The following is a 19,065-nucleotide window of genomic DNA, read 5'->3' as shown; positions in this document are numbered from 1 at the left end:
TGGGAGGGGGTTTAAGTTAGCAATTTACTCTCAGTTTGGAAATGGAGTTGATTGAAAGGAATGAGTCATCTCATTAAGATAGAAAATGAAGGAAAAAAATACTCTTCATTGCTCTAGACTGGAAACAGGGTGATGGCGAGCATAATTTCTGATCAATTTCTTTAATGAGAATTACAGTAAAATCACCAAATATTAAAATTAACCAAGGTATTCCAAATCCACAATTTTTTCTTTAAAAAAACGGCTTCTGTGATAATTAGCATTTTCTAGTGATCACCTTATCATGAGAAATGAAATTATGTCAGCATCATTAATAGGTGAAGTCCCTAATCCGAACGTGCCAGCATCAAAAACAGCGGAGACTAGCAACGTACCGTTCAGAAGTTGTTGGGTCACTGCTCACAAAAAATAAAGCATTCGAAGTTAGGGGAGAGAGTAGTGTTTAAATATCAGTGCTGGAAGAATACAGCGGATAACAAGGCACTATGTCCCTGTCAGCAACGTGATATTTAAACAGTGACCTTCCCTTTTAATCTCCACTGCTAGTTTAAGTGTGATTTTTAACCATTGAACGACATTTCGTTGCTACCAGTTACATCCCCAGTAACAATGATATTCCGGACCCACAATGAAATGTACCGTTAATTTCGGTGCGCTAAAGGCACGGGTTGATGTACACGTGAACAAAGTTACTCGATCGGATAAAAGGCGATAGCAACAACGAGGATTCTTCATAAAATAGGAAGTGCCATCACTGGCGGTGTTTGGATTAGTGCTGTCAGGGTGTGCGGCACTGAGCCCTGCAAAGCAACATTCCTTCTCCAGTAAAATTTGCACATCCGTTCGCCCCCCTCCACTTAGTCAAAGGCCATGTATCAGATCTAGTCAGTGCAAGGTATTGAAGCTAGTCCAGCGGAGGGGACAGTGGAAACAGCGCTTTAACTCACACAGAAAACAAACGTTCATTAATATTAAATAAAACCCAAACACAGACACACGGATAAACGTGTTCAGGTGATGGCCGGTACGCTCAGGCTCTGGCGAGTGATCACGTTGGTCTGGACCATACTCCTGGCTGCTGTAGGGCTGTAATCTCATTCAGGTCTTTATGTTGGAGTCTCCCGTCAGTGCTCTTTGCAGACGGGGGTTAGCTGCTGAGCATGGATTGAAGTTATGCAATTGTACCCATCCCATACTGGCCATCGGTAACAGCCATCTCACACCCCGACATGTACTGCCTCTGCACATTACAGGGAATAACTCAGCCTTGATGATGATTCAAGGACATAGCCTTATCTCTGGTTTGAAATGACACTGAGAACCTGTTCTCGGCGTTTCCTCGGTTCTTTGTAAGGAATCTTGGTTCGCACAGGACACACACCTGGGTGCAAAACGGGGCTTCAAAACTTATGGAGAAGCCACTTCATTCGGACACATTTAGGTTGTCCGATACTTTCCAGACCTAGCCCCTGGGAGGTTGAGTCGATGGAACAAGACGTACCTGTTCCCTATTTAAATTTCTGTAACAAAGTCATATTTCAGCCGCTGACTGAGTACACACTCTGCTGCTGTTGCCGCTGCCCGCTTTGATGCGTTGATGAATAAAACTCAGGCTCAAACGGAATGGTTAGAGAAAAAGGAAACAGGCATTGCTTGAGAGAAAATACAATAAAAAGGCTCGAGAGAGGAGGGCAGTTTAGTTTGGCCCTTTCGTGTCTTTGAAAACCTTCAGAATCCACATTCAATCATCTACAATGCAAAATAAAAACGCTCTCTTTCCAACGTGGAAGATCTGAGCTGTGCGCAGCGCTTAATGTATTCTCTGAACAGAAATATAATAAAATATATTGGCGTGTGTGTACACTGGTGAAGAAAGACTCCTGTAGTTCTCCACGGGTTAGAAGACAAAAGAAGTTGCCCGAATGCGTAGGAGAGAGTTATGGCTAAGTGCACAGCAGCTGATTAAATCAAGAAGTTTTTTTTTAAAAAAAGTATATTTATTTCGAGAAAATCCGCTGTTTAACTACGCTTGTTAGCATGTGAAAGGGTCTGGTAAATCCCTCCGGCCTTGGACAGGATTGTAGCCGACTCAGGGTTAATGAAGTGACGGACAGAGTCTCTCTCAGAACAAAAAAAGCAGCACAACAAAACGAGAGGATTCTGCAAGGATTGACTTAAACCCAGGGGATGATGAGAGGTTTCATCTAATCTCATTGCTTAATAATGAAATCAAATAAGGGCACAACAAAGTTTAAAAAAAAATAAATCTATAACCTATCAAACGCCAGTTCAAAGAACAAAAAAAGAAACAGTCCACTGGATGAGGTCTACAACAAACCTGAAGATAAATTCACTTTTTTTTGTTTCAATGTGTTACAAAATTAATCCAATAGTTTTCAAAACTGTGTATCGTTTACAAGCGAGAAATAACAGACCAAACCAGACACACAGTACAAGTGAGTTGGAATACCTTCCAAGAGAAACTCAAATCAACATTCAAGATAAAAAAAGAACAGATCTTTGAAAATACAAGAGTCAAACAGGACAATTCAAATATTTCCAATTTATTTCTTAAAATATTTTGAATTTCAATAAATGTCAGTCCTATCCTTTAATATAACCTCATTCCAAAAGATTTTATATTTCATAAAGGGCATTGATTTTAATCAAGATTTGAATTCAGACCACATCAAATAAAATGATTGATAACATCCCAGGTGATGGTATATTTATAGGTTGGGTTACAGATATTGTTAAAGGTGCCTTCAAACTGCCTGGGAAGTATTTAGAAGTGGGTGAAACCAACCTCATGGTGGAGCTTAAAAATTTGAAAGTTAGCAGATTATAAACCCTCAGGTATAAATCAGCTTGGATATCCATGGCAAGTCCTCGCACTAAGCTACAACATGACAGTTCAAGAAGATGCAGAAAAAGTAAATCGAGATGGTGCAAATCTTTAGGTTGGTCATACGCGTCTCTTTTTTCACTTCCCCCATAAATACATTACAAGTAAACTTCCTCTCTTTAATAAGCACAATTTGAACAGACACAACAGCAGTTCAGGACTATGATTCAAGGGTGACGATTCTGGAATTTGCTGGACCCAGCTAAGTGCTGTTCACTTCATTTTGACGTCACTTGACCTGGGTTAATAGCATCACATTTGACAACGTGCCCGCAGATGTTTGCAGCTTGCTTCAGATGTTTTCTGATTGTGGTCTATGGCTTTTTTTAAAAATGAGGATTTCGTTTCTTCTTTCCCTTATAAAAATTTACTTCAAATCCATTTGAATATTCAGACTGTAGCAACGAAGCCATTTTTCTTTTACCACACAAACGTCCACCCAAGCCAGACCTGAGAAAGGAAAACAAAAATTGAAAGGAGCAATTGCACAGAACAAGGGTCATGTGCAAGTTTAGACAATAAAATAAAGCCATCACGCTATTTTTTATGCAGCAGGAAATCAAAAAAAAGGGATTACAAGGAGATCCATTTCATATCTCCTGCTCTCTAGAGTAGCATCAATTCAAACTTGTCTAATAATTTACAAATTTGATTTCCATAAATTCTACAGCAGACATGAAGCAGCAAGTATTTACACATATTATATCACCATCGCATAAATATACTCAGAGCTCAAGTAGTGTTCCTTTAAAAGTAAATATGAAGATTTTTTAAAAAATTGCTATTTCATATCTTCCTTCCAAACAAAATATGAATATTGGCAGAATAAATTTCCACACTGAATTTCCAAATTTAAAAAAAGGCGTGGAACTCTGATTCCCTTGCATCCATTATTTATTCATCTTAAATACTTTGGAAGATCTCACTTTTAAAATATGACAGCAAACAAGCATAGGTAAGTGGCATTTACAGACATTGAATGAAATGGAACAGACTTGCCAATCTGAAGCTTTTAAAGAAAACAATTTATTTTCTACTTAGAAATGAGTTATTGACATGCAGATGGACAATGGGTTTTCTTCAGAGTAGGCAGACCTCTCTTTTTGAATCATTTGCCTTCTAATGCTTTAAAATATAGGAAAGTAGTTATCTGTTTAGTACCATGTATTTTTGTTAAATAAGTACTGTGTCTCTTCAGAGGGGCTGTTTGTCATGTGAGCAACACAAGCAAAACTCCTTTTCATATGTGGAATTCATCAGTCGCAGAGTACAATGACTTAAATAAGCACTTCTGTTCACATTTTCAAAATGTCTTTGCTAGCTTTGTATATTTCGAGATGCTGTTTTAGCAGCGGATTTAATTAGTGATTTCAAACATTTTAAAAACTGATGAAATGACAAAGAATGCTCACGAAAAGAATTTAATTGTAATTTTGCAGGAACACTTTGTAACACAGCAAGGACCCCATACCCGCTTAAACAGTGTGGTTATTGAACTGACAAATAAAGTACTTAATCAATAGTTACCCTGATCATCCACAGAGAAAGAATGATGTAGGAATGGCTTAGCTCTCTGACCCATTGCAGGGAGTCACCATAGGATAAAACCTTTTAGTTGTAGATTCAAAGAAATAGGATTCCAGACTGTCTTCTGGAGAACATTATTAGGGAACATACAAAATTGGATGCAACTGAAACACTGAAATATTTGAAAGATTACGAAAAGAAAGTCCTACAGAGAAAAACCTCCAATTGAAGCAGCTGGGGAATACACTGGTACAATTAAAACATTCGCCACCAGAGTGATTGTTTCCAAGAAGTTCATACATTACAATTTCAAATAGAAAAAGTAAAATTTTTAGCAGCTTTACCGCATCTTAAAATTTACAGAATAGTTTAAAAAGTACAGTTGCTTATCAGGGGCTCCTAGTCTGGAACTGTGGAGGCACCAGTCCAGTCAGTGCAATGAGAAACCCAGAGAAGAGTACCACTGTTTACTGGACTGGGTTTAGGCAGTCCTCTTTAATACCATCTTCTGTTTCTAATTATTACTCAAATAATTAATATAGAAAAGCTGAAGCCTTCATACGGTATCACATGCAAGAGTGATATGATTCAAACCGACAGCACTCGACTATATATGTACTCTCATCTGAAACTACGCGAGGAGCTCAGAAGAATGAGGGGTATATCATTGGAATATACAGGAATTTTAAAGGACTTGCCAAAGTAAATGTTGAGATGGTGCACTGCTCCTTTTGGGACAGTCTAGGACCAGGGGATATAGCCTCAGAATAAAGAGCCACCAATTTAAGACTGAGATGAGAAAGGATTTCCTCGATGAGGGTTCAGTATCTTTGGAACATCTTACCAGAGACAGCTGTGGGGGCACAGCCCTTGTGTATATTTCAAGGCTGAGATCAATAGATTCTTGATCAGTAGGGTATTCAAGGAGAAAGAGTGAGAAAATGGACATGAGGAATGTCAGATAAGCCATGATCAAACATATTGCAAAACAAGCTTGAGGGACTGAACAGTTGACTCCTATTCCTTGTGGTCTCATGAAAATATACCTGATGTGCATCTTCGCTTTTCAGTAGGAGTTCAAATACAGGCCTGTGTGCTATTCTTCTTGTTGATATCTTGTTCACAGATATTGTGATTGACCTCTGGAATAGATGGAACTTGAACCTAGATCTCCTGCTCCAGAGGTATGAATGTTACCACTATACCACAACAGCTCCTTATTGCCCTGCCTATATACTGAAAAACAGCTCAGATGACAGTGTGGCATATAATTGGCTGTTTAATCACATTAGAAAAGTTCAGATCAGTAATTGCTGGCTGTGACAGTTAAGAACACCGACAGGGTCTCAAATACCTATAATTAGGTTTGGACTTCTGTGATAACTTGACAAATAGCACTATACTACAGTCAAGCAAAGGGGCAGGGGATAGGATACCTAATTTAAATGATATACCTTATTTGAGTTCTGCATTACTTAGTGCAGTCAATGACTGTTTATGACAAACGACTCTGGATTTGAGTTACCCCGACAGATCTGCAGGTTGCACAGTCATCAGGTTTTCAGTTAAGATGTAAAATGTTTTTGACCAATGGGAGATCACAAGTCTACAAGTGTCATTTGGTGGAACAGCAGAAAGAAAAGTCAAGTCAAGAATGCAGAGGTGAGGTGGTGGCACTCCACTTCAATGCAGCTCAGTGTGAGGTAAAAGCCATAGAGGGGCTGACCGAGTACTCATCAATTCAAATCAGAGTCAGACAGTTTGACCAGTAATTTTGTTCTTTTTCCCAGATACAGAAGAGAATCCAGCAAGTTGTCTTTTAATTACCACTAACTGGCAGAATAGACAAACGTATGAAACAGGAAGCAGTAGGCCTTTCAGCCCCTCATGTCTGTTTTGCTATTCAATAAGATCCGGGCTGATCTGTTTTTGTTTCGAATTCCACATTTCCATTTAACGCTCATAACTTTTGATTCCTTTGCTGAGCTGGAATTTATTAACCTCCAACTTAAAAACATTCCATTGTTCTATTTCCATGGTCTTGTATGGCAGAAAGTTCCAAAGTTAAAGAAAGAAGAATGCACTCCCCAAACGTCCATCAGACTCATTATTCACTTGGTTGGTACAATGAAAGGATATTAGGTAATGAAACATATAAAGACACCCCATTAATTCTAAATATATTTCAGACAGCTTGCAATGATAACATACTCCTTAATCTAAAACAAAACAAAACAAAACGGCCTCTAGAGGAAGGAAATTCTCAGCGCACAAAGACGATGATTAACATACTTTGTAACTTGTGTTCTCCCCTCTCCAATTCAGCTTTATGTAGTTAAACTGTTCACCATTAAACACCAATCATTTCTGGACCCCCAAAGAGATGCTTTTTCAGAGAGAATGAAGGGTAACCATAAGCATTTCTGCATTTTCTCTCCACTAATGATTCATTTAAGAGTGTGGCATACATACTTCAGAGGAAGCCACTTATTTCCAAAATTGACCTGTCTATTGCCTCCAAGTTAATTCAAAGCTTTATTTTCTGCAATCGAGGCTACTGCAACTTGAAGTCAGTCAAGAAAGGGAGTAAAATAAAAGTTCTCAGGAGCTAGGAAAAGGAGTTTGCATGAGAATAATCTACTAGAGGGAAAAAAAGGCTCAACAGTTTCTCTTGTCAGATGTCTTCAGCTCTCCAACTGTTCCTTCAGCACCACAAAGTGCTATCAATGTATGAATAATGGAGGTCAGGGGCAGCATTACATTAACTTTCATTCTGTACTTAATTACATTTGAATTGAGACTTCAGATGTAACAACTTGAGAGTGAAATGCATAGGAAGAAAATCAACTCAAAATTTTAGTAAAATTATGAAATTAAGACTAAACTCTACATACAACTCTCAAAACCTGGGACAGCTCTGTACTCAATTGATTCCTGCTCTATCAAAACTCCCATTCTGATCAAGCTTTACAACGGTAGACAGCAGTCATGCAGTGGCAGTAGGGACCATTGTATGAGCAGTTAAAAAAAATAGTGAACTCAAATATTGTTTCGCCGTGATAGGGTAAATTGGAACAGGAACCATTTTTACTGCATTTGAGAAGTGGGAATGTACATTATGCATGAAATTTCAATTCCAGATTCCTATTAAAAATACATTGCACAACAAATGGCTAACTCCACCTCCTCTCATCTTGAAATGCAAAAACTCTTCCCAAAATTACAGGCAGTAAAGGCAAGATCAGTAACTTGACAAGTGTTTTCCATTCTATGGAGGACCACACAATTTCACACTAATTTTACACTTATACAAGATAGATGGACAAACACACTAGAAAGTAAACAACAGTTTCAAAGGTCTTTATACTTCAAAACATCATTGAAACAAAGTGATATTCAACCACATTAATAACAAGCTGACAACACCCATATAACAGGTTCACACCATATAATATTACATTCAAATTGTTCTTCAAGGTCTACACAGTTCACTCATGGGAGAGGATTCATTGACATTTCATGGAAGCAAAATGTTTCGATGCATGGTTGATGAGCCTTCTCCCCAATGGATTCTTTGTCAGCAAAATCCTCTTTCTCCAAAGCCACACTTGAGAAAGCAATGACAAGACACTCAGCACAATAGAATATTTTATGTGAATTTTTGTTAGAATTTTTGCTCAGAACAGAAATAGTGACCAGCCCTCAAAGGGTTAAAACCAACAGCAAATTGTGTAATCCTGTGATACACTGCTGTCCCTCATCACGGAGCATCCCACTGCACTAACGACTGTCAGTGCATTATTACTGAGGATCAAAGCCCCCAACCCTGTCTCACATGCTCTTTATCAGCTAATCACTCTATTCATCTCTGAATAATCACTCTGCTAAATCCTCTCCCTATCTCCCAGCACATGGGTATTTGATTCCTGATGGCCATCTGCCGGTAAGGGTCAAGCAGCAGAGTCGAGCCTCTTGTCCCCAGTGGACTTCTCTTGGGAAGTCTGGTCCCTGACAGTGCTTTCTGCTCAGCATTACAGACACGTTAGTGGATAGCTGAAAATGAGTTAAAAGACAATTAGGGAATCAAGGTGATGTCACCTTCTGAGATTGACGAATTCCTTATTTACTTTCATAGTGAGTAATTTAAATAAAACATTATTAGTAATGTAATATGTAAATAGAGGTAATTTATTGAATAAAGTCAATACAAAAGGTATAAAGTCAAGACTATTTCTTACAATAGTCTTCAATAATTTGGTCACATTTGTGAATTTTCTGTTTGCTGCAAAGTTAACCTGTTTATAAAAGTGGCACATCAGTACTTCAATCACGCTGTCACCACATTGTTGCAAAATTGGACGTTTACTTCCCTCCCACAATTTAAATGATTTAGAAACCTAACCCTATCATGTTGAATTAATCAATCTAATTTTCCTCCCCTATTTCTCTTGCTCTAATACTGACACGCTTATTTGATCTTTGCCCATGTCTCTTGATTAAAATAAAATTCACACAAATCTTTCTAATTCTCACCTTTAAGTAGTACTTAACGGATCCCAAATCCATGTGAGTGGAACACAACAGAAATGTCAGTGTCCAAAATTAGAAAGAATTAAAAATTGCTTCTTTATTCAAGAACGAGAATAAAAAGTGACCCCAAATGCACAAAAAAACAATAACGCCAACTTTCTAAGCTCTGTTTAAATCTTTCACCACCACAAAATGTCAGTTGCATAGTTATTGTATAAATATAAGCACATATTACATCAAGATTGAATGTGATACAGTACTATGTACTCGATAGGTTTTAAAAAAAATTCAACAATTCCCAATGGGCACAATGCTAAAACCAGAAAAACAGCTCAAAACTCTAATTCCTGCTAACACGTTATAACGTGGGAAATTACTTTCCAATTTGTGAACATATGTATATTATTGAGAAAAGTGTAAAGCCAATAGGAAAACAAACTTCTTCAGAATGCATGGACACTTCATCCTTGGGAAATATAAAGTAGAAGGCTATCACTAAAGCAAAATACAGCTGCTGCCACATTCTGCCACGCTTTCACCTTCAAATGGGATTATGGGATAACTGGTTGGTATGAGCTGCAGTGTCTGCCATGGCTGTCATCAATACTGGTTTATGATGGACAGATGAGAAACATGTTTCCCCAGTGTCTCACATTGTGGCATTGGACACTCCTTTGTTAAAAGGCTGAGTCAAAAACTGCTACAACTTATCCAATGCAGTGAAGGTTAGATCAATGTCTGATTCAAGCTTAAATTCTAGTGGTGCTGCTGTGATGAATTCAGAGTGAACTACAATTTTAAAACAAAAAAAGTCTTTGCCCTAAATTCAACACAAAATATAAAGCAATGATGCACTTTATAATGCAAGGTAGAGTCTTAATAACTTTAGGAGCTGTCTATTGTTGAAAATAGTTTAACTTTTTGCTTGATGGAAAGAATTTCTCTTTATAGTGTGTAACACAAATACTGAGGGCATGTAGCAAACTAGCCACCAATAAAATGCTCTACTTGTACCAATTTCTTAGCAAAAGAGATTTACAAAGCAGATACTAGAAGCTTTCTCTGTATTTACTGAAGGAAAAGTAAGTTGCATTGATATGTCATCAATAAATCTAAGCCCCTAAACTGCTGCCAACAGTCAAAGCACACCAGACAAGAGACTCAAAGAATGGCAGCTACATGTGATAAAAAAATCCCCATTGTTTCTGTTGTAAGGATTATAGAATAAAGCCTCAGGGATCCCTGCAACTGAGGGTGCACCATTCACAAACAGACAGCAGCATTAGACGCCAAATACAATCTGATCAGCTGAATGGGAGCCAGTTAGCTGCTTACACTGTGAGCAACTACCCTAATAACATTAGTTTTGTTCTTATCATCTATTTTTGATTACTAATTTCGGTCTCTTGCAGGCTATTCTCCACGAATTCTTCTGATTTATGCAATTTGGACCACCTATCTTTACACAAACCATTTCAGTACTATTCTATATACTGCCAGCAGGAGGTGCAATTCTACCGAGGCAATCAATCCTCTGGTGTTCTACCTAGCAGATTAATTAAGAATTAGCAAAATGCCCCAAGATGTCTTTGGGACATAGAGCCATTCAATGCTGGAATTTTACACTGTTTACTATCTTAATGCTTGGTGGCAGTCACGACACTTTGTGTTACCAGATATTTGAACATTAAATGGAACAGAAATTATGAGATAGATATTTATTCAGAGAACATTATAGGATGAAAATGCAATTCAAGACGATCAGTTCCCCTGACTCTAAAGAAGAAATTCCTGCAGTAAGTTCACCACTTAGTCCCAGTTATTTATAATATTTTGTGGTATTGTGGCAAATGAAGTAAGAAATGGAATCTAGCAGAAGGTTCACAGGAACTTCAGGTAAGTCATATTCTTTCATAGAAGTTATGAAACAGAAAGATGTAAATCAGCCCATCAAATTTGTACTGGTGAGTTTTTTTTCATATAAAATGTCTTCATGAATCAATTTTACATGTTTTGCATTCTTTGAACACTCTTATTCTGTGATGAGGCAATTACCTTTCAAAGTACTAATGGAGACAACTTCAGCAATATTTATTGCAAAGAATTCTACATTTATTCTTCTAATCTTTGTGAAATCTCTTTTTCCCTCTCTCCTTAGTTTAGCAAAAAATATTCACTTTATCATGCCATTAAAAGAATGAAAACCATCGTGTTTACCTGACCAGAAACCTCTAGTCTTGACATTTTCCTCAGCTCCAATTCCAGTCCTATAGAGCCATAGAGCTGCACAGCATGGAAACAGACCCTTCAGTCCAACTCATCCAAGCTGACCAGATATCCTAAATTAATCTCGTCCCACTTGCCAGCATTTGGCACATATCCTTCTAAACCCTTCCATTTACATACCCATCCAGATGCATTTATAATGTTGTAATTTTACCAGGCTCCACCACTTCCTCTGGCAGCTCATTCCATATATGAACAATCCTCTGCATGAGAAAATTGCTCCTTACGTCCCTTTTAAACCTTTCCTCTCTCATCTTAAATCGATGTCCTCTAGTTTTGGATTCCCCCATCCCAGGGAAAAGACCTTGTCTATTCACCTTTTCCATGCCCCTCATGATTTTATAACTTCTAAAAGTTACTTTTTGTATCTCCCGCTTATCCCTAGTTATATCAGAATTTATATACTTTGGTTCTTTCAATTGTTCTTATGTCACACATTAGGGTATCTCAGGTAGATCTTGTGCAAGTTGAGTACAACTATCCCTTTGATTTCGTATTCTGTGCTTGCACTTTTAAAACAAGGACTGAAAGTCTAATCCATAGCCTCTTACTTCACTGCCATCTTTAACTATCATATTTTAAGCTATTTCTTCTTCCCATATTCTTATTTCCAAAGTGTATTATTTCATATATACATTGAATTGTATTAGCTACCTACCTTCTCATCTAAGCTGTAGTCTTCCGCATCAGTCGTAATAATATGCCACACTCCAAAATTTGTCATCAACAAATTTCCACATTGTTCATTCACTTCCCATGTCTAGTTCCCAGCCATCGTAGTGGTGGGGTTTCTAAACTGACTTTGGGGTGGCACGCTGGCTCAGTGGTTAGCACTGCTGCCTCACAGCACCAGGGTCCCAGGTTCGATTCCAGCCTCAGGTGACTGTCTGTATGGAGTTTGCACATTCTCCCTGTGTCTGCATTGGTTTCAGCCAGGTGCTCCGGTTTCCTCTCAGTCCAAAGATGTGCATTCAGGTGAATTGGCCATGCTAAACTGCCCGTAGTGTTAGGTGCATTAGTCAGTAGGAGGCGGGTCGGTGTGGACTGGTTGGCCGAAGGGCCTGTTTCCACACTATAGGGAATCTAATCTAATCTAGTTAATTTAGGTTTATAGTAAGTTATATTGTCCCATCAAAGATGTATGAAGAGCATTATTTATCACAATTGCCCAAGAAACCTTCCCATGTCTACCCTTTTTCTTCCATCCTCCAAAATCCATCTATGCACAGAATATGACAAACATATTTGGTCATTCAGATCATCATGCTTGTGTTAATTGTTTGATATGGCTACACCTCCCTAAATTCCATCGTTGTTAGAAGTCTCTTTCTTCAAATTAGTTTTGAAAAATCAATGTAATATTCTGCAGTTTGTTGTATTAATTGTCATTTCTTCATCATTTTCATAAGATGGAGAAACAGAAATAGAAACAAATCAGAACATCTATTGAACAACTGACTCCTGCTACATCACATAATTGCAAAACATCGACCTGCCAAACTTCAGGATTTTAGTGTTTCTGCCAGCTCTCTTCAGCTGTGAAGGCAATTTCCTGGATTGGCAGCAAATTCTATCCACATATTCCTCCCCACGCCAAAGTTCAATTTCTTTATATCGGCTTGATGACAATATAAAACCAAAAACTGACATTTGTATTGGGATTTAAATGCAAAGAAAAACATGCCACAAGGCACTTTGCTGAAGAGCAATTACGCGGCTTTAAGGAATGTCAAAACAGGTAGGGGAGATGGTGCGGCATATGTATTTAGAGAAGCAAATCCAGAGTGTTAAAACCAGATTCCTGAAATCATAGCTAACAACACTGATATGAAGGGGTGGGTTTGGTGGGATGTGGAAGAGGTCAGCCTGATGCCGGAGGGCTCCTGTCGCCCACGAATCTGTAAACCCAGCAAGTCAATATCTCTCAGGAATGATGGCTTAAATAAAAATCTATAAACAAACTATCAGCTCCTGTACTGGTTTTACTTGAAGATAAAAAACATCTTTATTTCAATTTCTAATTGGTGGACAAGCTTAAATCAATAGGCCAAATCCACACAGGCTGCAAATCATTAGACAATCTAATTTACACACTAGGATCTAATAGAATTCTGAGCTGTGTTAAGAATAGTTGCAAATATTATGTTTAAAAAGGTATAAAAGGTTAAAAGAAAATAAAATCTTAGAGTTAATTATAGACAGTTGTATCAGTCTACTTCCAAGCAATAGTTATCAACAGCTAAGCAATACAGGAAAAGAACTAATTATAACTGAAACCCAGTCTGCTACAAAAGTAGGATTCTTCACCAGGGAACCCAACAGCACCAAACGACAATGGTAAGTTTCACTCAAAAAAAAAGGCCCAACTTGCCAGCTGACAGGAGCATCCTTAGCTAACAGGTGCTCAGTTTACACAAAACTCTTATTGCTTATTGTACTAGGTAACAGCTGTTTACTGCACCAGTTTCCCCCAAGCAATCCCCTGACACACAGAGGGAGACAAGTGAGTGTTTTGAATCAGGTCAAATTTAAATCGTTGCCTATTCTATTAGGTGCAGCACAAGCTGTGAACTGACACATTACTACAGGCATTACAGAGACTAATAAAACCAAGTTATTGTTAGTAAACAGACCTTTTAAAATTAGACCTTTTAATTAACATTAAATCATTTGATGAGCACAACAGAAGAGCATAATAGTTTTGATTTTTTTTTGCTAAGTGTTCTCACCAGTTAGCTTTCAGTTATAAAGATAAACAAATATGAAGGATCTTCATCCAGGTCGGGGAAATATTTGAAAAAAAAGTTAACAAATCTCTACTCTCCTTCTTAGAAGATAAGCAAAGCAGGCAGAAAGTTTGATTTACAAAATATTATTATAGATGATGTTCAGTTCAATTAAAAAAAAGATGCAGTACTGAAGTAAGTATTTCCAAAGTTTGTAATGTGTAGATTCAGTGACACAGCAAGGAAATGGCATTCTTTTTCTATTCACAAAATCAAATTCATCCAGTCCCCAGTATTTTGCTATTTGTCTTCTAGGACAACAGAAAAGGTTAACCACCCTATGCTGGAGGTGAAAGACTTGATGCATTTGAAGCAAACCAGGCTCCAAAATTACCCATTTATGGTTTTCAAGAAGTTGCCACCCAAACACCCTCAGAAGGGCTAGTCAGTATAATCAGTTGAATTTTTATTGTTAGCCATAGTTGCCACTTTAATAGTGAATGTAGCAGCTATAGTTTGCAAACAGTAAGCCCCCACAAACAGCAGGATGACAATGGCTGGTTAACCTGTTTTTGTGTTGCTGACTGAAGAATAAATATTGACTATGACAGTGCCAATGACTCCTCTTCTCTGAGAAAGTACCATGGAAATTACATGTCCAGGAGAAAGTGAGGACTGCAGATGCCGGAGATTAGAGTTGAAAAGTATGGCACTGGAAATACACAGCAGGTCAGGCAGCATTCGAGGAGCAGGAGAATCAATGTTTCGGGCATAAGCCCTTCATCAGGAATGTGTTAAGGGGTGAAAGGAGCTGAGAGATAAATAGGAGGGTGGGAGTGGGGCTGGGTGAGAATGTATTTGGGAAGGTGATAGGCAGATGCAGGTGGGGGGGTGATGGTGATACATCGGAGGGGAGGGTGAGCAGATAGGTGGGAAGGAAGATGGACAGGTAGGACAGTTCAAGAGGGCATTGCCGAATTGGATGGTTGGATCTAGGATGAGATGGGGGGGTGGGGAGATGAGGAAACGTGATGCAATGTGGTTGGAGGGTCCAAAGGCAGAAGATGAGTTGTTTTTCCTTCAGGGTTGGTGGGGGTGGGGGGCTTGGATTTCACAGTGGTGGTGGCCCAGGACTTACATGTCCTTGGCGAAGTGGGAGGGGGAGCTGGAGTGGTTGTCCACAGAACGGTGGGGTTGTTTTGTGCATGTGTCCCAGAGGTGTTCCCTGAAACATTCTGAGAATTGGTATCCTGTCTCCCCAATGTAGAGGAGACCACATCGAGAGCATACGACACAGTAGATGAGGTGTTTTGTTTGTGCAGGAAAATCTCTGATGGGTGTGGAGGGATCCTTTGGAGCTTTGGACAGAGGCGAGGGAGGTGGTGTGGGCGTAAGTTTAACACCTCTTGCAGCAGCAAGGGAAGGTGACAGGAGTGAAGGGTGGGTGGTTGGGGGCGCGGACCTAATGATGGAGTTGCGAAGGGAATGGTCTCTGTGGAGTGCTGATATGGGTGGGTAGGGAAATATATCTCTGGAGGTGGGGTGTGATTGTAGGTGGCAGAAATGGCAGAAGATAATGAGCTGTATCTGGAGATTGGTGAGGTGGACGGGAGGTTTCTATCCTTGTTGCGGTTGGAGAGGTGGGGTTCAAGGGCAGAGGTGCAGGAAGTAGAGGAGATGCACTGGATGGCATTGTTGATCATGTGGGTGGGAAAATTGCGGTCCTTGAAATATGAGGCCATCTGGGATGTCCTGGAGTGGAATTGCTCCCCATGGCAGCAGATATGGTGGAGGCAGAGTAATTGGGAGTAAGGGGTAGCGTTTTTACCGGAAGCAGGGTGGAATGAGGTGTCGTCCAGGTAGCTGTGGGGGGTCTGTAGATTTGTGATGTCTGTGTTGAGAAAGTATTTGGGAAGGTGATAGGCAGATGAAGTTGCCAGAGATGAAGACAGTGGGGTCCAGGAAGGGGAGGGAGGTGTCTGAGATGAAAATAATATGTCCATCCAAGAGAGATATGGCCTCGATTTAATATCTCATTCAAAAGATGCTATCTTTGACAGTGCAGCAACCCCTCTGTACTGCAGTAGAGTAACAGCAATGATTCTTGCACTCAGATTGCTGACCTTCTGTCCGAATAACCGTTTCATTCTCTCCAGATTGTTATGAAACTCAAACTAACTTGGACTTAAGCTTTGGCAAGGGTTCCATTTCCTGATAGGCCCTGTGCTCTGCACATTCAGTGGCATTATTTAAACATTCAAATATCGCAGTCATTGGCGTTATCAGAAGGGGCACAGGGTGGAGCATGTGAAAAAAAAGTGACCATAGAACTGCAACTGAAGCAAAAACAAGAAAGTTGGGTCCAGGACAGCCAATAAAGACAAATTAGTGACCAGGATGAGAGCAATTGTTGGTGAACTCTGCTAGTTTTGAAGCTATGTTTTCCAAAAGTGAAGAATTGGAATTGCTTGTAAAGTTTTAATGAGATTTAGTGACCCATAATGTCACTAACGTTCAGAGGGAGGTTGCTGAGTAATCTGTGGCATCTGTCTTGACCGCATTTGTCATTTAATATACACGGTGGGGTGTTTGATCACAATTTACCAGTAACCCAGTTTTATCCCATGTTGATTCTGGATATTAAGATTGCAAGTTGAGTATATATCATACATTGTGGTGAACACAAGTGTTTGTTCAAAACTATGGAATCTTGTGGCTTTAATTTATTAGTAAATACCTGGGATTTTGAATGTAATCAGCTCTTAAATAAAAGTCACTAGATCCTAACAGAAATTTGGTGATCTTATTAAGAGGTGAGCTCGAACATCATCAATATAAATAGCATATTTTGGGGGTCTGTGGGATCAGAAAACTACAAAAAATAGGGACTTTTGTAATTCCTGAGATTAAGTCTTTTATAATTGTTATAACGAATTTTACAATGTATATTAAAAATCAAAATGGCTTTATCTGTTACTATAACTTTCCTGGACAGCAGATTTATTCCTAAGGGACTTGCAAGAATTAACAAAGGTTACAGGCTAATATTGTCAGCAGAGAAGTTAGAGTTAGAATTCTAAGCAGGGGCTAAGAAAGCAGGTAAAGTGGAGGTTGTTTCACAGTATCTGGGTTTGGAAGAACAGCCTATCATGTGGAACACAGCTTGTTTTGGCTGCTGGAGATAAAACTGATTGAAATAGAAAAGGAAAAGAAAACTGAGAAAATTTGAAATTGAAGGAAAAATATGAAACTTTGGACCTGTATCCCAGAAAGAGGTGTTGGGAAGGGAGGGAAAAGAAGAAAGAGACAAACAATATTCAAAGAGAGAATGAAGTCAGATGGTATGAACTGGATAAAGAGAAGCTAGTTTACAGGGTGAAAAGGATCTAGTAATTTGGATGAGGAAGGACGTTGATTTAACCAAGATTCTTTGTTTAGTTTCTAAATTAACAGATATTAGGATAGAGAAATACTTTCTACCATGAGAAAGTTGCTGAAGAATTGAACTGGCAAAAGGATTTGTGTACTTTATAAAATTAATTTATGGGTTGTACAGTTCGCGGGCAAGGCCAGTATTTATTATTCATTCCTAACTGCCCCCATGGTGATGGTGAGTTTTTATCAAACCACTGCAGTCTATTTGGTGTAGGTTGACCCCAATATTGTTAGGCAGAGTTCCAGAATTTTGACTGTGAAGGAATTACAATATTTTTCCAAGTCAGGACAGTGAGCTGCTGGAAAGGGGAACTTGCATGTGGTCGTGTTCCTGTGTATCTATAATAGAAACACTTAGAGATACTTCAGAAAAGACTGAAAATGGATGTTAAACCACTGACACTGATGCACATGACAGGACTTCACAGAAATCTCAATGACGTTTGCAAAGCAGCTATTTTGATTGGATAGGAAAAATTTAAAGGGTTCAGCCAACCAGATTGCCAGAAGTGCACCTGTAAGGTTGTGGAGTACACAAAGGGAAATCACAGAACTCAAGACAATCATAAAAAGGTACTTCACTCACATGGGTTGGATGAAATATTAGAGGGTAACTACAGGGCGAAGAGGCTCTATCCCTTAAAGAAGGCTCTGAGCAGTTAGGGCTCAAGGAAACCTTGGGAGTCGGTGAGTGTAGCCAGGTGTAATGGCTAAGTCTCAAGAAAACCTCCTACAGGTTAGGAAGAAACCAGTGAGCCATTAATAATTCACTGTAACTAAGACAGAGTGAAGTAAGCCCACAAGCAGTGTTTGCTTGGTGCAGCTGAGAAATACTGGAGCTCAGCGAAATCCAGGAACAGCACTAGCTTAGTGAAGCTAGCTGCTTGTAAAAAAAAGTTTCAATGTACCCACAAATAGGTGCTAGAATGCAGTCTCAAGAATCCAGGAACTGTAGTTGTAGGAAAGGAGAGTGAACTGCCAAGACATGAGCACTTATCAAGGCAGCCTACGATGGGGGCTCCGAAGCTACGCTGTTGAAAGTGAAAAAATTGGATTTGTTGTCCCAGAGGTTCACTAATGTCTGGGAGTGATTACTAAGATGCTACTTAGTAGGATCTGTCTTGACTGCACTTGCTCTGATGTGCTCTGTTCAATCACCGTTTGTCTGTTACCCATATTTAACTTAAGTTGATCCTGGATGTTACATTATAAGTTGTATATATGACGTTGATTGTATAACCACTAATTTGATAACAAAGCTTATTTTTGTTTATACAAAACTGTGGAATCTTGTGGTTTTTTTTTAAGTACCTGGATTGTTAATTTTGTCTGTTTTTAAAAAGTGGCTGGCTCACAGCCAGACTAACAGAATTTACAGTCTCATCAGGGATTAGAACAAGATGTTGCTGAGTATTTTTAGCATACTTTGTTCATGCTTCAGATTTCCAGCATCTGCAGTATTCTACTTTTGCAATAATGCAACCTTCGTAGTGTTCTAGAAAGTAGTCAGAGACTATTTCTGAAAACAATGCTGAAGGAGTGAACACGCCTGCTCTCCAGGTGCTCGGCAGTTACATTCCTCCTGAATCCAAACAACAACCTTCCTTAGAAGACCTAGTTCTAAACTTCTACTATAATGCATTCTTGACCAATGCT

The 19,065-nt window shown here is 39.0% G+C and overlaps 1 protein-coding gene across 1 annotated transcript in view; it reads right to left on the bottom strand.

The window, feature by feature from the left end:
• Positions 1-2,548: 2,548 nt before the first annotated feature.
• Positions 2,549-19,065, bottom strand: part of ddx31 (DEAD (Asp-Glu-Ala-Asp) box polypeptide 31) — an 86,081-nt gene continuing 69,564 nt past the window's right edge. The window contains exon 20 of the mRNA XM_060841103.1: positions 2,549-3,355. Within this exon, the coding sequence (XP_060697086.1) occupies positions 3,232-3,355 (124 nt within the window). The 3' untranslated portion in view covers positions 2,549-3,231. The remainder of the gene's footprint in view (positions 3,356-19,065) is intronic.

This window comes from Hemiscyllium ocellatum, chromosome 21 (assembly GCF_020745735.1).
Source record: "Hemiscyllium ocellatum isolate sHemOce1 chromosome 21, sHemOce1.pat.X.cur, whole genome shotgun sequence".
Lineage (NCBI taxonomy): Eukaryota > Metazoa > Chordata > Chondrichthyes > Orectolobiformes > Hemiscylliidae > Hemiscyllium > Hemiscyllium ocellatum.
The sequence above is the reverse complement of the archived record's forward strand: the minus strand, read 5'-3'. Positions and strand labels throughout refer to the sequence as shown.